The 18437-nt window shown below is 48.8% G+C and overlaps 1 protein-coding gene and 1 long non-coding RNA gene across 8 annotated transcripts; one reads left to right on the plus strand and one right to left on the minus strand.

Moving 5' to 3' along the window:
- Positions 1-277: 277 nt before the first annotated feature.
- Positions 278-4941, minus strand: LOC135314807 (uncharacterized). 6 transcript variants are annotated; one of them, XR_010374304.1, is made up of 3 exons: positions 4850-4941; positions 1324-4325; positions 278-592 (listed from the first exon to the last, which is right to left on the minus strand). It is a non-coding gene; the product is annotated as an uncharacterized LOC135314807 (long non-coding RNA). The 6 variants fall into 6 exon arrangements; XR_010374306.1 differs by lacking the exon at positions 4850-4941 and having other exon boundaries at positions 1324-4081; positions 4195-4579; XR_010374303.1 differs by lacking the exon at positions 4850-4941 and having other exon boundaries at positions 1324-3350; positions 4195-4578.
- A 264-nt stretch (positions 4942-5205) lies between these two features.
- On the plus strand, positions 5206-18207 carry LOC135314806 (uncharacterized). Of its 2 annotated transcripts, XM_064459691.1 has the most exons (12): positions 5231-5387; positions 5438-5654; positions 7705-7839; positions 9053-9177; positions 9475-9543; positions 10030-10143; positions 10940-11055; positions 13342-13397; positions 14884-14936; positions 15541-15668; positions 16191-16347; positions 17693-18207. In XM_064459691.1, exons 2-12 carry the CDS (start codon positions 5448-5450, stop codon positions 17793-17795), a joined length of 1263 nt encoding a protein of 420 aa, XP_064315761.1. In that variant the 5' UTR covers positions 5231-5387; positions 5438-5447; the 3' UTR covers positions 17796-18207. The 2 variants fall into 2 exon arrangements, with proteins under 2 accessions (XP_064315760.1, XP_064315761.1); XM_064459690.1 differs by lacking the exon at positions 17693-18207 and having other exon boundaries at positions 5206-5654; positions 15541-15825; positions 16191-16304.
- The last annotated feature ends 230 nt before the right edge of the window (positions 18208-18437 follow it).

Raw genomic sequence — 18437 nt, forward strand, 5'->3', positions numbered from 1 at the left:
GGCATGGTTTAGGAGACCTGGGGGTGTTGGGTTGGGGGCTGCGTTTGATGATCCTACAGGTCTTTTCCAGCCTTAATAATTCTATGATACTAATTCAAGAGCCTCTTCTGTGGCTGTTTCCTAAATTTGGTGAACCCAGGCTTTTACATTGGTAGTTACATCGGACAAATTGTTTTATATGGAAATATCACGACAATCCTTCAGAATTTCCTACTGCCTGTTAAGAAATATATATACCCAGTAGCTTTAAAAATGACACGCAAAATAGCAAACCATGCAGTGTGAGAGCTGTTGATACATTTAAAACACACAAAAAAGCTGAAGGGTGACAAACCAATTCTGACAGCTCGGGCACGCTTCTGCATCCTGTTTTTTCTTGTAGCATGAACACCATCTAGTGGGACACGGGCAGCAAGCGCATGAGGGGTTGTATCTGCCTATAAGTGCAATGAAATGCAGCTGCCCAGTGTTTGTGTGTGTTTCTGCTTTACTTTTTGTGTTTCCCTTTGCTTCTGTGCTGAAATATTAGGGACTTCAGAACAGCTTGCTTTTGTCCGTAGTATTCTATTTCCTGGCAGCTGGGTTTCACACACTACAAGAAAAGAAGAAATATGCTGGTCTCATGCCAAGCTCTCTGCTATTCAAATGAAAGTATGTAAACATCCGTAGACACAAAGTCATAGAGGCTGATCTTTTTCCAAAACTTCCTTCTCCCTCCATGTTTTCCCTTAACCGTAGAATCACAGAATGGTTTGCGTTGGAAGGGACATTTAAAGGACATCCAGTCTGACCCCCTGCAGTGAGCAGGGACATCTTCAACCAGACCAGGTTGCTCAGAGCCTGACCCTGGATGTTTCCAGGGATGGGGCATCTCCCACCTCTCTGGGCAACCTGGGCCAGGGTCTCACCACCCTCATTGTAAACAATTTTTTTCCTAATATCCAGTCTAAATCTACCCTCCTTTAGTTTAAAACCATCACCCCTTGTCCTGTCACACAGGCCTTGCTCAAGTGGTCGCCCCCATCCTTCCTATAGACCCCTTTAAGCACTGAAAGGCTGCAATAAGATCTCCCCGCAGCCTTCTCTTCCCCAGGCTGAACAACCCCATCCAGGAATAAAAGTGAAATGAAGAAAAGCTTTTTTCTTGGGTACATGCTTATGTGGGGCGCAGTGCTGATTATGGCGAGCTTAACCTTGAGAAAACTGAAACACACTGCCTGCCTTGCGCTTTTATCGCAGGATCGCCAATACCTCACGCTTACCCCGAAGTACAAAAAGCGTAGGTACTGTGTTGTTTGTTTTGGTTTTTTCTAACAGTATTACCTAGACAGGACTCTGCATGTTGTCACGCCCAGGAGGCTGTATACTTCAGCAGTTCCCATGCATGCTTTATCAGAAAGAGCATCTAATTCAGTGGAAGTTTTGCAATCGATTTTGGGAGAACTGATGTTTAATGGCTTGTCACCGCAGCGTAACTAGTGCGTTTGCCCAGTGGATGGTGCATCACTTATTTCTGCAGCCCCAGGGGCGGCCTAAAATAGCGTTAGTCATACTGGCCACGTGACATGGGTGAACGGCGTTCCTCCAGGTGCAAATGCAGGGAGAAAAGGTGCATAGACAAGGCAGTTATTGGACAATTTTTTAAAGAAACATCACACATAATGACATGTAACAAGTATAGGCTGAAACCAGGAACTTCTCGCCTGGATCTGAATGTTCTTGAAGTTCAGGCATGTCTGGGTCTCACACTACCAGTGTGAGCCTAGCCGTTATTTCTGGGTGTTGTTCTGAAAATCCATTTGCATTTGCAGCTCTCTGAGGAGGAGAGGCCGTGATGCATTTTTGGTTTTGTTCTCTTGCCTTTGATTTCTGCTCAGACGCTGCTAGAGAGACCAGAGAGCTTTGTACAGCAAATACAGTCCGCACTCAAAGATCTTGAGAACCAGTTTGGACCGCAGAGCTACACTTAATTTTGCAGGCCCTTGATTTCTGAGGGTGTCGGAGTATATTTTCTGATGGAATATAGTCCTAACATACCAACTTCCTTTGCCAGGCAGCTGGATTTAAAAGAGGCAGTGCTGTTTAAAGTGTTCACTACGCAATGAGAAGCTCGATGGTCAACATTGAAGATGCTTAAGAGCAAGTTAGCAAATTTATGCTAACCAGAGATATTGAAATTCGGCTTTTGTTCTCCGTACGTTCAGCGCCATGCATCAGTCACAGGTTCCTCATTTCCTCCTGAACTTCAAAACAAACAAATCAGTTTAATATTTTCTTCCCCACGTTTTTGCTAAGCGCGTGGAGCACATCCTAGACTTGTTTTAATATGCCTCGCATTGGTTTTGCCGTGCTGAAAACATTACCAGGCATGTCAGGACTTTGGTTCTTCTGCAAGTCCTGCAGGTTTGGAACCCATTTCCACAGAAAACAATATTGCCAAGGTAAATTGTTTGCCAGAGATAACTGCAAGTCCTCAAACAAATTACCTAAGAAATGTTGAAACATAATGGTGCACGAAGCAAATTGTTTCCATGCTTCCTGTCCTCGTAGGAAGGAACGGAGCTTATCTCTGTTACAGATTCCATGGGGACAGCCACAATGCCTTAACCGATGCGCTGTTTTGACTATGGGAGTTTTAAAATATTTCACCTATCAGGGGAACGTATGAAATATTCATGCCCCGTTTATCGTCCCCTCAGAAATGCAAACACTGAAGTTCAAATGGTCGGTGTAAGGACTCCAACCCTTTGGCAAAGTGCAGTAAAGCCGCTCATGGGCTGCATTAGGAAAAAAGGAAGAGTTTACAAGAACACGTCGTTTGCCACAGGGCCGCACGACTCAAGCTGACTGGTGCTGCCGAGGGTTCAATTCTGTGCATGTTTGTAAAGTCCCCAAGGTTTGTCGTTTGGGTAGATTTTTCCCCATTGAGTATTGCTTTGTGTCAATACTGTGTTTAAATTTTAACTAAAAATAAAAGCTGCTTTTCATAATCCATTCCCTTTGCAGCCTTCCTCTGTACTGGACCGTTATCTCCCGTGCTGCAGGGGCAGGGTGATAACTTCGTGGCACACCTCCTATGCTTAGACTGTTTTCAGTCCCTCCACAACACGATCTGAAGCAAGAAAATAACCTTATTATTTCTCTGGCTCTCTGCCTAGTCTGTGTGGTTAACTTTAAGACATACCCCTTGAATATTAACTGAAGCAATGGCGATGTACAGAAATAAAGTCCTGCACCTCATTGTCTTCATCTCTGGTGCCTTCTGCTTTTCAGTTCCTGCCCCTCTACTTTTGTGGTCCATCGCAATAAGGCAATACAGAACAGTTGTGCCCGTTCTCAGAACAGGGGAACTGTGTAAAAATATGGAAGCTTTTGAAGAAGAAGGTAACAGGAACATCTAAGACACTAAAGGCTTTTGAAGGGTAGATAGAAACGTGATCATAGCGGCAGAGTAAGTGCACATCAGTGTCAGAAAAGACTAGATAAAGGGCAAAAAGAAGCAGCAGAGCCAAGGAGGTTATTAAAACCAAGTTGCGTTCGGAGAAGAAAATCGAAAGAACCGTAAGCACTGATGTGTTAAGCACAAACCACAGCAGAGGTGGCATTATAACCAAATTGAGGGACAATTGAGACGAGGCATAAAAATGTACAATAAATGCTTTTTCAAGGATCAGGAAGTCCACTGAGAAGTCTGTAGAGCTAACAGGGTGTCAAAACACTCAGAAAATAACAGAAAGCATGGGTTCCAAGAGCCCCGTCTTTCTCCAAAGTGAGATCAGCTGCACTGTAACCACTCCTGAGAGGCTGGGTTTATTCTAGCATAGGGAAAAGAGGCCGAACGCTTGCTAATTGCAAAAGAAATAGAAAGATGTATTGTGCAGCTGGCCAAAAGCCTTCAAAAATATGGCTTCTAGAAACGGTGCCTCCAAGAGACGCAGAAGGGATGCCCGCTGGGATTTTCTGGTGCCTTGCATGAAGCGGGCTGCAAAGCCTTTTCCCTGCCTCTTGGCTGGAGCTGGCAGCGGGAACCCACTTACGCTGAGACCCTCATAAAACAGAAATCCAGAGTAGGAACTGCGGTCTGAATCAAAGAGCCGGGAACATCCCCAACCTTCATCCCCGGGGCAGAGCGGCTGGTGTTGCCCTCATACCCCTCGCTAGCCCCGGTGGGGGGCGGGAGACCACAAAACCCACCTCTCCCGCACCACAACACTTAACCCGCAGGATTTCCTAGAGATTTGGCTCTGCCTCTTCAGGGGAAGCGCTCGAACTTCCCTTTGAGCGCTTCCACGCAGCTGGGCGACACGCGCGCTGAGATCCCGTTTCTAGGGAGAAAAAATAAATAAATAAAATTAAATTAAAAAAAAAAATAAAAGGTGCAAATGCAACTTCCCAGAGTGACCTCAGCGCGTCGACAGCCGGGACAAGCCCCTCACGGAAATGACCGCCGCCGGGCCACCGGGTTGAGCGGCCCCGAGGCGGGGTTTGGCGGCGGCCGGAGCCAGCGCCGCGCCCCGCGCCCCGCTCCGCGCCCATTGCCCCGCTCCGCACCGCCCCGCGCCCATTGCTCCGCTCCGCACCGCCCCGCGCCCATTGCTCCGCACCGCTCCGCGCCCATTGCCCCGCTCCGCACCGCCCCGCGCCCATTGCTCCGCTCCGCACCGCCCCGCGCCCATTGCTCCGCGCCCATTGCTCCGCCCCGCCCCGCTCCGCGCCCATTGCTCCGCTCCGCACCGCCCCGCGCCCATTGCTCCGCGCCCATTGCTCCGCCCCGCCCCGCTCCGCGCCCATTGCTCCGCTCCGCACCGCCCCGCGCCCATTGCTCCGCGCCCATTGCTCCGCTCCGCACCGCCCCGCGCCCCGCTCCGCGCCCATTGCCCCGCTCCGCACCGCCCCGCGCCCATTGCTCCGCGCCCATTGCTCCGCCCCGCCCCGCTCCGCGCCCATTGCTCCGCTCCGCTCCGCACCGCGCCCCGCGCCCATTGCTCCGCGCCCATTGCTCCGCTCCGCACCGCGCCCCGCGCCCCGCTCCGCGCCCATTGCCCCGCTCCGCCCCGCTCCGCGCCCATTGCTCCGCCCCGCCCCGCGCCCCGCTCCGCGCCCATTGCTGCGCTCCGCACCGCTCCGCGCCCCGCCCCGCGCCCATTGCTGCGCTCCGCACCGCCCCGCGCCCCGCCCCGCGCCCATTGCTGCGCTCCGCACCGCCCCGCGCCCCGCTCCGCGCCCCGCTCCGCGCCCCGCCCCGCGCCCATTGCTCCGCTCCGCACCGCTCCGCGCCCCGCTCCGCGCCCATTGCCCCGCTCCGCACCGCCCCGCGCCCATTGCTCCGCGCCCATTGCTCCGCCCCGCCCCGCGCCCCGCTCCGCGCCCATTGCTCCGCTCCGCACCGCCCCGCGCCCCGCCCCGCGCCCATTGCTCCGCTCCGCACCGCCCCGCGCCCCGCCGCGATGCTGGGGCTGCTGGCGCTGCTGGGGGCGGCGGCGCTGCTGGCGCTGCTCGGGGGGCGGCGGGCGGCCCCCCCCGGCGCCTGGGCGCCGCTGAAGCGCTGGGCCCTGGGCTGCCTCCTGCTCTTCCTCGGCGCCTGGAGGCAGCGGGCGGCCGGCGGAGCTCCCGCCGAGCCACGGCGGCCGCGCCCGCTCCGCCCCGACCCCCACGTGAGTGTCCCGCCGCCGCCCCGGCACCCCCAAATCCTGGGACCCCCTTCCGTGACACCCCCTTCCCTGGCACCCCTGCCTCCCCCATCCTTGGCACCCCCATCTCCCTGCCCCCCGGGCACCCCTGGGACCGCATTCCCCCCACCCCCCAATCCCTGGAACCCCCATCCCCTGGGCCCCACAACACCCATTCCCCTTGGACCCCCGTGGACCCCCACCACTTCCAGGGATCTGCACCTCTCCCAGCAAGGCAGCACCTTGCATCCCCCTGGGACCCGCATCCCTCAGGAACCCCCATCCCCTGCATGCTGGTGCGTGGCACCCCCCCACCGCCTGACCCCTCGGGGCCCCCATTCTTCCCCCCCAAACACATCCCAGGGAAGGCAGGGTGGGGATGTCGCTTTGGCTGCCCCTTGCAGGGAAAAGGTTTGTCTCAAACAGACCAGCTGATATCGGTGGGAAAAAGCAGATGCACTATGGGACACAGAAGCCGTTTATTTTCGCACCCTTGGTGAACTGAGTCTAGTTTTCCAGGTGTACTTGTCTGCTTAAGAAATTATAAACCCTCTATCTACAACCTGTGTTCACGTACCAAAATACTGTGCCTGACGGGGAGATTTGGGTGGGGTTTGCTGTATTTTGTGGTGAGAGGGGGAGGTAGAAAGGCTGAGACAGGATTTCCCTCTGTTTTATCTTGTATAATCAAGATTTGGCTGAGATTTTGGATCCTAAGTAATTTCTGTGAAAAATCAACTTCTTGCTAACATTTCCTGGAGCCTTCTGGGAATCCTGAAGTCACGTTATTTAAGAAATGCATTGAGGATTCTGCTTAGCCTTTAAAAAAAAAAAAAGCTGTTTTCTCTAGCTTTTACTTTCTGCTAATTAAGCTGCTCTTGTAGCATTTTAAAGCGTTTTGCCAATCTCGACCAAATCTGATAGGGCAAAAGTGACACCATCTTCCAAATCAAACTGACGTCCAGGGTGGTCTGTGATTTCCTCTCTGCTCCCTCAGGCAGCAGCACTGAAACAACACTTACAAGGGAGGTCTAAAAACAGATCTGGAAAATACTTCCAGAAATCACGTCTCTGAATTTTTGCGTCGGCATCCAATAGGCTCGCTCTGTGTGTATTTCCAGACTCCTCCTTTATCCGTGTGCACAAGGACAACAATAATCTGATTTTAGGTGTTTTTTTTGCATTTTACGTGAATAGTTTTTCAAAAGCAGAACTTTGTCCGTGCCAAAAAAAAAAAATGCACACGTAAACTTAATTTCCACGCTCCAGCTTTTAAAGCTTCACTTTGAGCGAGTTCTGCATAAATACGTGAAAAGATAGGCCTGAATCTGAAGTTGTGGACTTCGGTGCCTAACAGGTTTTGAAACTTGAGACGTTAACTGGCCCTATACCGGCCCAGCTGCTGACCATGTTAGTGAAGTGCTGGGTTTCCTATGACTTTCTTTCTTTCTCTTCCTTTTTCCTTTTTAATTCTATGTTTCCCCTAAGTATAAGTTGTTCTACATGTAATTTGGAGGTAGGTGGGGAAACAGCATGTCTGTGGCTCAAATTTCTTCTTGCAGACACTCTTTTTGAGGACACATTTCATAAGGATTTTGCTCAAGGGAGCTTCTCGTTGCAAAATAATCATCTTAATTCAGGAAAATAGTTTACCTTGTCTGTGGCTATCGTGCAATAATTACGCCTCCTCTCTAAAACTGCCTCTCATCTGCCTCGTCGCTGCTTTCTGTGTCTGCCCTGACGAGGAAATGGGCAAACAAGAAAGGGAAAACACTTTTGTGGCAGTGAATGATGTGAGCGTTGTATGCCAGGTTAACTAAATGTTCTCCGAGCACGTGGACCGTCCTCTCTTGTGAATGAGGCTTTGGTGCCGCTAGCAAAACTCTGGCTGTTTGCTGGGGTGCCTGCTGTTAAAGATTAAAAGTGAAACTAAAATTTCTTTCCTGAGAAGAAACCTATGGAAAACAAAGAATTACTCACCTTCTCCTCCTTTCCTGCCTCCAGCTGGAGCTGAAACCCCTTTCCCTTTCCCTAGGCGCTTGATTCCGTTTACTTCACCGGCTTTGCGGAGACCACCAAGACCTTTGTCATCACTCGTCTTGCCAAACGTCCTAATGGGGTCTGTGAGATGTGGCTCTTCCTGAGGGTGGATGGAATAGGAGAGTTTGAAGTAAGTGGTGGAGGTGGGATGACGTTCAAGAGCAGTGCTTAACTCCTACCTTGAACCTGTGTTAGCATCCCAAGCCAGAATGAATGTTCTCTGCACCTTCCTTACTTGAATTTCCTAACAGGAAGACTGCTGTGGTTGAAGACAGTGGTAGAACTGGTAGGCCGGATCACTGGTTATGTCTAATTTTTTCAGTAGGTGTCTGACACTCATTCCTTTTTTCTCATAATGTGCACAAAACGTAGCATTTTTTTTCTGAAAAATGTCTCAGTCAGTCTCCCAGGAAGGATTTGAGCATTCAGTCTTTCTGATCGTGTGAGCCTGTGGTTAATAAGTTATGCCATATGGTTATTCTTGATTTTTTCCCCCCTTTTTTTAATGAGTGAATGCTATAAAAAACATTGTGGAATTGCCTCTTTGCAAAGAGAAAGGAAAACTTTTCGATAGTTATATGTACATCTGCTTCATTCTTGCTGAAGGGAAGATGATATTAACCATATATTTTGCCTGTGGATTTTCTTTTTTCTTAAGAGCTGACTAGGTAGGAAAGGAGGAGAGAGCTGACATAAATCCTTTTGCACTCAACTGTCTTTATGTTCACAAAGTTGTTTTGCTAAGCAGTCACGACCAGCAAAAGCAGGAGATGTTCTATTTGCAGAAAACCAGAACAGAGAAGACTGATGTGAATTATTTGGTTTTCTAGTAATATTTAGTATAATGGTGCTACTTTGCGTGTAGCCAAGTTCAGGAGCTTCTTAGATCCTTCCCCACAGCAACAGGCATAAGCTCTGTGTTAGAAAGCTGGCAGCTGTAGGCAATAAGACATATTTTTCAAAGAGTTTGCATGCACTAGAAATTTAAATAATTTCAGAGGTTCATCAAATTCAGCCTAAAAATAAATTTACCCCCAAAGCCCTGCGTGAGCTTGGCTGTAAACTTGACAGTCACCGGTGTAAGGAGCTGAGCTCTTGTAGTGACCTCCGTTCACACAAGTAACTCAGTTGTATTATCTGAAGCAATGATGTATTATCTTAAAACTCAGGTGCTTTAGATGCAATTTTCCTTCTCTAATAATCCGATTAACAGAAGCAGGTAGAACTGAAAAGTCAGTTCAACCAAATGTTCCTTCTGCAGAGGGACCACCAGAGCAGGAATTCACCCACGTTACATCCCCAAAATGAAATTTAAAAGATGTTTTCCTTAAACACCTTTTTAGCACCCACAACATCCAAACATGATGGTGAGTGATGAATCAGAAGAGATTTGGAGTGGAGGAGGGCTCACTGTTGAGTACGTAGAGCCCCAAGCACGCTGGAGAATAAGCTTCGACGGATTACTCAGGTATTGCAGCACTCTCTAGTTTCATTTGTCTACGCTTAAGAACAAGGCTTTTTGAACACAGTCTGGAAATATATTTAACTGGCTTGAACCAAAAGCTATTTGGTAGCAATAGCACGTGTTGATTTTTATGGAATGAAAATACAGCTAGTAATATCTGCACCCAGTGTAGGGTTGTAATGCAGCGTTACTATTCTACCTTAACACACGATAGTGTCATTCTGCAGTGTCTCCTATTGCATCCACTTCCAAACACGTTTCTTTAGCAGTGATACAAAATTGTAGTGCTTTGCCTTACAGAAAAGGACCCTACCGACAGCAGTGGAGTGAGGAGGAAGGCGAACTTGTACCCGTTAAATTCTCTATCCAGTAAGAGCATTTCGGTTTTGCTTTGGGCTGTACAGTGAGTTCATGGTTAGAGATGTGGTTACTGTTTTCAAAGGGTCATTTGCACGAAGTAACACAAGAAGCCCCTGCCTCTGCTTTCGCTTTCCGTTTATGGACTTTGTCTGATAAAAAGATCACTTGCTGTTAAAATAGCACAGTGTTTCTGGAGTAATGCTGCATTTGTACCTCTGAATAGGCTGCACAAGAGACAGCAGCTTGCTTTCTCTGCGGCTCTGCCCTGCCAGCTTCCCTTCCTAGGTAATCCGTTGACTCTCGCAGGCTGTTGTTGCTCTTCCCAGTTTCCTTTTCTTTGCTTCCTTGAAAAGTAGTAACGTACTGAAAGTTACAAAAATCAGAATTATCCAGTAATGGTAAAATACAAAGACTGCCAGAGTAGCAGGAGCACAACTTGGCCGCGTATCACCCAGAAGCTAATAATGTCTTTTATGTTTCCCCCTCTTTTCCTAGTTGGGAGAACTTCACAGAAGTCTTTAACTTTAGTGTCGACAGTCACCCCAGCACATTTGCACACGCTTTTGCCCAGGAACCTTGGACCATCGAGTTCTTCCAGAGGGTCAAAAAGTGAGATTAATTTCTTCAGGGGTTAACAGTAATTTTTCTATAGATCTGTTCAGGGTCTGTCATGTGTTGTTTTAGGTGATTTTAGAAGGTGGTATTAATTTGAAGTGAGCTAATAAAGGACATGGCTCCTCTCAGGTGTCTCCTGGTTTCACTACCACACCAGATCTGGCAACCTCTAAGGAGGATCCTGCACATGGATGGGGTCTTCCTGATATGTGGGTGGAGGGATGTGCCCACAGTTTTGGTCTGTAAAACCTTGAGCATTAGGAATATTTCTTTTTCATTGCTAACAACCTGATTTAGGCCTCTTCCAAAACCAATGGTGCAGGTATATCTAAGCAAAGGTAGGATATAATCATATAAAAGGAGGGCTAAAGTGGGTCTGTTAATTACTATACAAGCTTTAAAGAGCTGAAACTACAGGAACAAAATATGAGCATCAATAGCGTGTTGTTTAATACAGGCAGAAAACATGTATATCAATAGTGATACCTGCTGACTTCTAAGCAGCATCTGTTTGGTAGTACAGCTTTTTTTTCAAACAAAGGGCATTTTCATAGTCTGTCAGGGTGGGAATTTGCTGCTGTTTCATTCTCAGGTGTCTCGTAGACTTTATGTAGCAATAACTGGGAAATGTATAGGTGTTTGCTAATGTGTAAAATCCAGCGTAGCCATGATCTAGATGCTCTGAAAGCTGTTCATTTCAGGACGTAAGTCTGTCAGGTTGGCATTGGGGATGCCTTGATTTTGCCTTGTTGACTTTGTTTGTGCTGATTCACTCTTTTCTTTCTCCCAGGCAAAGGGAACAACATTTCCGACATGAGCAGTGGGGTCAGTCTGTTGGAGAAATTGAAATAGAAAATCATGAGAAAACTGAACTTTCCCTCAAAGGCGTTCGGAGCCACTCTTATGGTAACAGCACCAGAAACAACCCACATGCTTGGCTGCCTTCACTAGAGATGGTACTGGGAGGGCAGTGGGACTAAAGATTCTTTAAAAATAACTAATTCCATGACTGGGAATGAAGTTAAGGCATTTCAGAGGAAATACCTTTCTTATGGCTAAGCTTCACATGTCATAATGTCCTGAATCGAGGCCTTGCAGTTACAGTTTCTAAATGAAGAAGAAACGTGACAGCTTGTTCCTAAGACACTCCCAGTCCTGGGATCACTCCCTCTTGCTCTTACAGCCCCTAAACCTGAGGGACCCTGGCAGAGGGGCTGAGGACCAAAGAGTTTGCCTTTCACAGAATCGCAGATCACAGAATGGCAGGGGCTGGAAGGGCCCTCTGGAGCTCATCCCGTCCCACCCCCTGCCTGAGCAGGCACCCCCAAAGCAGGGGCACAGGACCGCGTCCAGGCGGGGGGTGAATGTCTCCAGGGAAGGGACCCCACAGCCTCTCTGGGCAGCCTGTGCCCCTGCTCTGGCACCCGCACAGGGAAGGGGTTTGTCCTCATGTTCAGGGGGAACTTCCCGAGTTCCAGCTTGTGCCCGGTGCCCCTTGGCCTGGTGTTGGGCACCACTGAAAAGAGCCCGGCCCCATCCTCCTGACACCCGCCCTTCAGGTATTTATAAGCACTGATGAGATCCCCCTCAGCCTTCTCCTCTCCAGGCTGAACAGACCCAGGTCTCAGCCTTTCCTCCCAAGGGAGATGCTCCAGCCCCTGATCCCCTTGGCAGCTCTGCGCTGGCCTTGCTCCAGCAGCTCCCTGCCCTTCTTGCACTGGGGGGCCCAGAACTGGCCGCAGCCCCGCAGCTGTGGCCTCACTGGGGCAGAGCAGAGGGGGAGGAGAACCTCCCTCGCCCTGCTGGCCACGCTCCTTTCCATGCCCCCCAGGGCACCGCTGGCCCCCTTGGCCCCAAGGGCCCGGTGCTGGCTCAGGGTCACCTCGCTGCCCCCCAGCACCCCCAGGGCCTCTCAGCAGAGCCGCTCACCAGCAGGTCCCCCCCAGCCTGTGCTGGTGCGGGGGGTTGTTCCTCCCCAGGGGCAGGACCTTGCACTGGCTCTTGCTGAATTCCCTGAGGTTCCCCTGGGCCCAGCTCTCCAGCCTGTCCAGGACTCGCTGGATGGCAGCACAGCCTTCTGGTGTATCAGCCGCTCCTCCCAGCTTGGGATCATCAGCAAACTTGCTGAGGTTACGCTCTGTCCCATCATCCAGGTCATTGATATTAAACAGGACTGGACCCAGCACAGACCCCTGGGGAATGCCGCTAGTTACAGGCCTCCAACAGAGACTGCCCTGTTGATCACGACCCTCTGAGCTCTGTTGTTCAGCCACTTCTCTGTCCACCTCACTGTCCACTCATCCAACCCACACTTCCTTAGCTACCCAAGTGCTGGGAGCCTGTCTGAGCAAAGAGCTCCTTTTATCCTTGTTATCCATCAAAGGTACCAGAGTAGACCTGAGTTTTGACTCATATTTTGTTCCTGTGTCTTCAGCTCTCTTCTCCTGAGTCACTAGTGATAGAATGAGAGGAAACTGCTTCAAGCTGCCTCAGGGGAGGTTTAGATTGGGTATTAGGGAAAATCTCTTCACTGCAAGAGTGGTCAGGCCCTGGCACAGGCTGCCCAGAGAGGTGGGGGAGTCACCATCCCTGGGGGTGTTCAAAAAAGATATAGATGTGACACTTCAGGGCACAGTTTAGGAGGCCTGGGGGTGTTGGGTTGGGGGTTGGACTTGATGATTCTAGAGGTCTTTTCCAACGTAAATGATTCTAAGTAGGCATGAAGCCTCCCTGAACCACAAATCCCACCTTCCTCTCTCCACCTCATTAAAGGCTGATGCTCCTCAAGGCAGCAATATTCCTATTTAAGGGAGAGATGGGGTATAAGCTCACAGCTGGGCCAGATGAGTGCGGAGGTTCGTGATGGGGAGAATTTGGTCCATTCGTGTCTCGTAAGCTGCTGCAAAGGCATTGACACATTTGGAGCTGTTAAAATGTTTTGTGACGTTTTCCTGGATTTGGCCAGTATGTAGACCCGGTGTCAGCGTGACGTGACATTTTACTCTGCTTCCCTTTCCATTAGGCCTTGAACTGGTGGAAAAAGAGGAACAATCCCATTATTGTTTTGGGGGCATGTTTAGCCTGTTATCAATTACTGGAGAATTTCTTTACTCAATGTCAAGTCAGGTACCATTATTTCATCTTTTCCCACAATGGTTAACTTTATTTGGGTGATTTTGTTCTGTTTTGCAGGTATCAGGAACTGGTCTGAGATTTACCGGTATGTCATGATTCTGGCACGCTTTGAGGTAGGTATTAACATGCCAATATGCTACTTAACCATGAAAATGGAGGTGTTCCGAACACCTCATATTTAAATATCCAGAAATAAGGCATGGGGAGCATCCACAGGGTGCAATCAGAAGTGCTAACTGTTGCCATCATTAGCACATATCAATGTTGGAAGCAGCTCGCAAAAGCAGAGCCATGTGTGTAAAAACTGAGATTTTGCTACACTAGTTGAACCAAAAATTGTTTTGGTAACTTGAAACTGTTTGTTTCACCTTTTTTAGGAACTAAAATAGATAGGCTGCTTTACAGGACAGATTCTCAGCTGCCGCAGATACCCAGTGCTCTGAGGAGCTGATGCAGTGCTCATTCACACTAATTGAGAGGCCGAGGTGTTTGAAGGCATCCTAAGCCTTCATGACAGCAGTCAGCAAATATTTCTGTCAGGGCTCAGCTCTAATCTCTGCTTTGCCCTTGTGGCTGCGCCAAAGGAGTGTCTGTGCTGTGGCTGCTGGGAGCGCACAGCGTGGGGAAGTGCTGAATGCTGGCATTGCAAGCTGGCGTGCAACCCGAACAGATGCTCCTGAAAACGCGTTTCCTTTGCCAACACAGGTGTAAAGAAATCTAAATTCTGTTATAGGCAGCATTGCAGGAGTTAAGACTGAACGCAGAATAAAAATTCTTTTCCCAGGTAAAGCTGGGCAGCACAAAAACACACCCTGGAAAATCCTGCATACGTGCAGATCCAGTAGCTGCCAAGATTTAACATATGCCTGTGTTCCTTTTCATAAGACTCTGCTTTTGCACTGTGATATGTATAGTCCGGTAGTAACCTCTCCCTTTTCTTCATAGTTATTCAGGATTCAAAATAGCTGTGGCTTTTCCTCCCCTAATTAAAAGCCAACTGACTGTTAAGAAGGAATTCAAGTTTATCACTGATTGAAGTTTGGAGTCCTCATACCCTGAGTTGTCTGTACATATGTAACATCACAGTGTAGGCTTATATTTGCCTCAGAGCAGCCCAAGTGGAGCATGAAGGGATTCAGACTCAAGGATGGAAGAGAAATGAATAAAAACATGAGATTCCAGTTCCTTCCTATTTAACATTTTCCCCATATGCTGCTCTTAGGCATAGAATAATATAGGTTAGAAGAGGTGTCTGGTCACAGCAGGGCCAACCTTCATAGGTGGCCCATCAGTTTTGAACATGTCTAGCTGACATCTCTGCATGTATTCTTTCCCTCCTCCTCTTATGTCTGCTTGCTCTGGACTTTCTGTTGTCCTTAATATCCTTAATTTGTCCTCCATGTGTCTGGTTTATATTTTTGGACTCTTATTTGCAGCCAGATTTTCATGGAAGATGTGTTGAGAAGATTAAAAAGTATAAAGTCATCGCACACTGCATAACTGAGTTATAGCCAGTGGTTTCTTGGTCAAGTCAGCGTATGATCCGCACAAACGGGTCCACACAAATTAGACTGCTTTTTCTTTATTGCACTCTTACAGGATGGGACTGCAGCACATTTAACAGTTATTAATATGCCAGCCACCACAACTAAGTAAGTAACCAAGGGAATTTACGCTGCTAAAATATACGTCTTAAAGGTGGCAGAAGTTGCTCTGCAGGATGCCTTTATGCACATTCTTGCTTTGAACTTGCGTAGCCCAATTTCCATCCACACCCTCTTGCTCTCCACTCCCTCCACCCAATTTTCCATTTGCAGTTAGTCACAAGGTCAGCTTTTACCTTCAATTGCTTCCTTCCCATTCAATTACTGCTTGGGTGAGGCAGCTGCCTGTCTTGCCGCCTAGATGATTTAAGGTACAAATTGAGGACTTCCAGCTATTTAAGAAGGTGTGTCTGCCTGCGGCGGGGCATTACGCAGGGAGCCCTGCTTTGCTGACTGGCACTCTGTGCCTGTGACCTGCCTGTCCCACGTGCCCACCACAGTCCATCCTGCCAGCCTCGTCGCCTTCCCTGGATGCACGGCTTCCCCCGCTCAGCGTTTGCAATATCCCACAATAGAACCTTTACTTTTTGATTCCTGCTGCTCTCCGGGGATGAAAGCCATGCTCAGCGCTGAGCTTCCCTGCAAGGCCAATGTGCTGGTCCATTTGAGCTTTGGTTGGACTTTAATTCTGCTCCATTCCTTTCCCCTTCAGCCTCACTGTAGGTTATGTCTTTTTCCCCGATGGGAGGAAGGCTGGCATTGAGTGGTCCAACGCCTCGCTGGCTGAGATGGCTGATGACGGTGTTATCAAGGATGAATATGGAGTCAGTTTCACTGCCGGTAAGCTAAACGTCGCCCGCCTATATCTGCCTTCAGCGTTTTGGCATGCAGTTCATTTAGCGGAGGAAAGACTATTCAGTGAAATTCCATGTGATCCTTGGAGAAAACCTGAAAGCGAAAGGCATCATCTTACACCCTGAGAAATTTACTTCTGCGCGTAAGTCATGCGTGTAGCGCGTCGTCGGTGTAACGGTGTGTGCCCGCTGCAGGGCCAGGGCCACGGGCAGCTCTGTCGGAGGGAGAGTTACAGTTTCTATTTGTGGTGGGTGTTGCTTATTTTAATCCAGATAAGTTATGTGATTTTTCACTTTTGGGGTGTCAAAACATATGTTTTGAGGTGGATTCGGCCGCTCTTGAAATACGGCTTGATCAAAACTTAATGTACAAAGCAGACAGGAAAACTATTGCCCTTTAGAAAAGTGTAAGAAGACACCATATGCAAAAATAATAGATTTTGGGATTTTTTGAGATAAATTACTACTGAAGGTGGGAGACATTCTTCTCGGTTTACTCTTACCAAAGGTGGCAAGTACTTTGATGTTTCTGCATCGCTGGATAAGCAGGCCTGCCCCATGGTGTATAACGGCCTGACTGGAAGAGGCGTTTTCCACGAGTGCATTGCAGGTTTCCGACTGAACGCGTTAACGCAAGGCTGGGGCTTGGTTGAATTTTATTACAGGTAAAACAATGACGGGCAAAAAGAGGTAAAGAATTTCCATCCTCCTATATTGGCCTGTGTGGCTAGGGCTCCATAGATATTTGAAGTATAAATCTACAGATTTTTTAATCTGATGTAAAGAAATGTTGTTCATTTAATGCTTAATGTGTTTATTAAATTGACAAACATGATGTATATTATTTGAAAAACAATGATTGTGCAAGCACTTCGTACCTGCAGACAAGCCACAGGCACTTGTTCAGTTGTTTGTTACATAGGTTTATGCAGGATTTTTATACAGATGTCCATATAGGTTTATGAGTTGGTGGATGGTCCATTCTGGAAACTGTGCCAGGGGAGGGTTAGGCTGGGTATTAGGAAAAGGCTCCTCCCCCAGAGGGTGGTGGAGCCCTGGAACAGGCTCCCCAGGGAGGCATCACGGCACCAGCCTGGCGATGTTCCAGAAGCACTTGGACAAGGCCCTCAGAGACACGGTGTGAATTTGGGGTGTCCTGTGCAGGGACGGGGGCTGGGCTCGATGGTCCTCGTGGGTCCCTTCCAGCTCAGGGCATTCTATGAGTCTATGATTTAGGCAGTCTGTCGCATTATAAAAACAATGAGACCTCTACCCCAAACAGCAGGCAACTGTTTACAGAGCGAAATCTGCTCGCCCAAGTATTTGTCAGACTAGAGCACAGGAGAGACAAATGTTCAGAAACTCAGTACAGGAACGCCGCTTCTCGGGGAAAGGATTAGATCAACAAAATACGGGCTTCCCAGTGAAGTGCTGTTTCTCCCACAACATGATCATGACAGACTTTTACTGGAGCCTTTTCCCTTTCCTCTCATGAAAAAAAGGCAAGTTTGGTTGTTTACATTTAGTTTGCTTTTAAAAATAGACACTAATTCTTGGCTGTCAGAAGAAATGCCATAGATGACTTTCAGAAGACTGAGAGCGCAGGTTCTTCTGAAAACCAGACACATTTAAAGTACATAAAATAGGCCACTAAATTCCCAAACGCCCGCTGGTTGAACTTGAAAGCCTTGGCCTGTAGCTGCTGCCAGGTACCTGCTCCCCTCCCGTCACTGGCTGTCAAAACCTGCATGGTGGAGGAAATGACCCAGCACAGAAAGTCTCCACCAAAGACTTTCCTGCCAAACAAGGCACCCTCTGCAAGTCCGGACAGTCCTGGACGTTTCTAGATCCACCCAGGAAGGATTAATGTGGCAATGCTAAGAAAATCCCCGTAGGCTCCCATCTCGTACCTGCTTCCAAATCAAAACCACGTTAGAAACTGAAGGGTGGGTGTCTGGTTCTTCCCCCTCGCCGCACAGCGCCAACTCCGCATCGCTGCTCTTCTTGCAGGGACGAAGCCTCCCAGCTGGTTCCGAATTTGCAGCTTGGTTCAAAAGCCGAAGGGACCGACCTTTCCTCCTGGCGCCCTGCGACTGACGGCTCTCCCCCGTGAGCATCTGCAGGCTTGTCCCAGCGACGTTAGCAAGCGGCAGCTTTCAAAAAAACCCCATTATTCCCCACAAAATGCAGAGTTTTGAGTGTGGAACTCATCACAGGATGCTGCAGAGGTCGAGGGTATAAAAGGATTTGGAGGGAACTGAGGTATATTTTAGTTGTGCAGCTCTTAGTGGTCACTAATCATGGTGGTCTGGAGGCAATTTAAAGGAGACCTCTGGACAGCTGGTTGCAGGAGGAGTGCACTAGGAGGGGTCGCTCTACGCTGTCTTTCGGTATTTTTCCTAAACTGCCAGCCGCTCTCCACCGTGAAGACCAGGACGCTGGGCTATGTGGATCCCTGACCCAATTTAGCAGTTCCTCTGTTCTTTCGGATTTGTTTTTGAAATAAAAGCTCTCTTTCTGAACCATCTGGTTGTTATAGTCATTAAAACACGGGAAAAAGCTATTACAGGAAACTATATTGATTTGGTAGTCTTGCCTGTAACTGTATGAGAGCTCAACTGGAGGAAGTAGGGGAGAGCACGTGTCCTCTAGGTGTCCTCTAGGAATAGCATTAATGGCCAATGAAATAAGTGATACAAACATATTTTTCCCTTGTCTGAAGGAAAGCCAGGGTCTGGTAGTCCGATTTAGAAGA

This window comes from Phalacrocorax carbo, chromosome 8, assembly GCF_963921805.1.
Source record: "Phalacrocorax carbo chromosome 8, bPhaCar2.1, whole genome shotgun sequence".
Classification (NCBI taxonomy): Eukaryota; Metazoa; Chordata; class Aves; order Suliformes; family Phalacrocoracidae; genus Phalacrocorax; species Phalacrocorax carbo.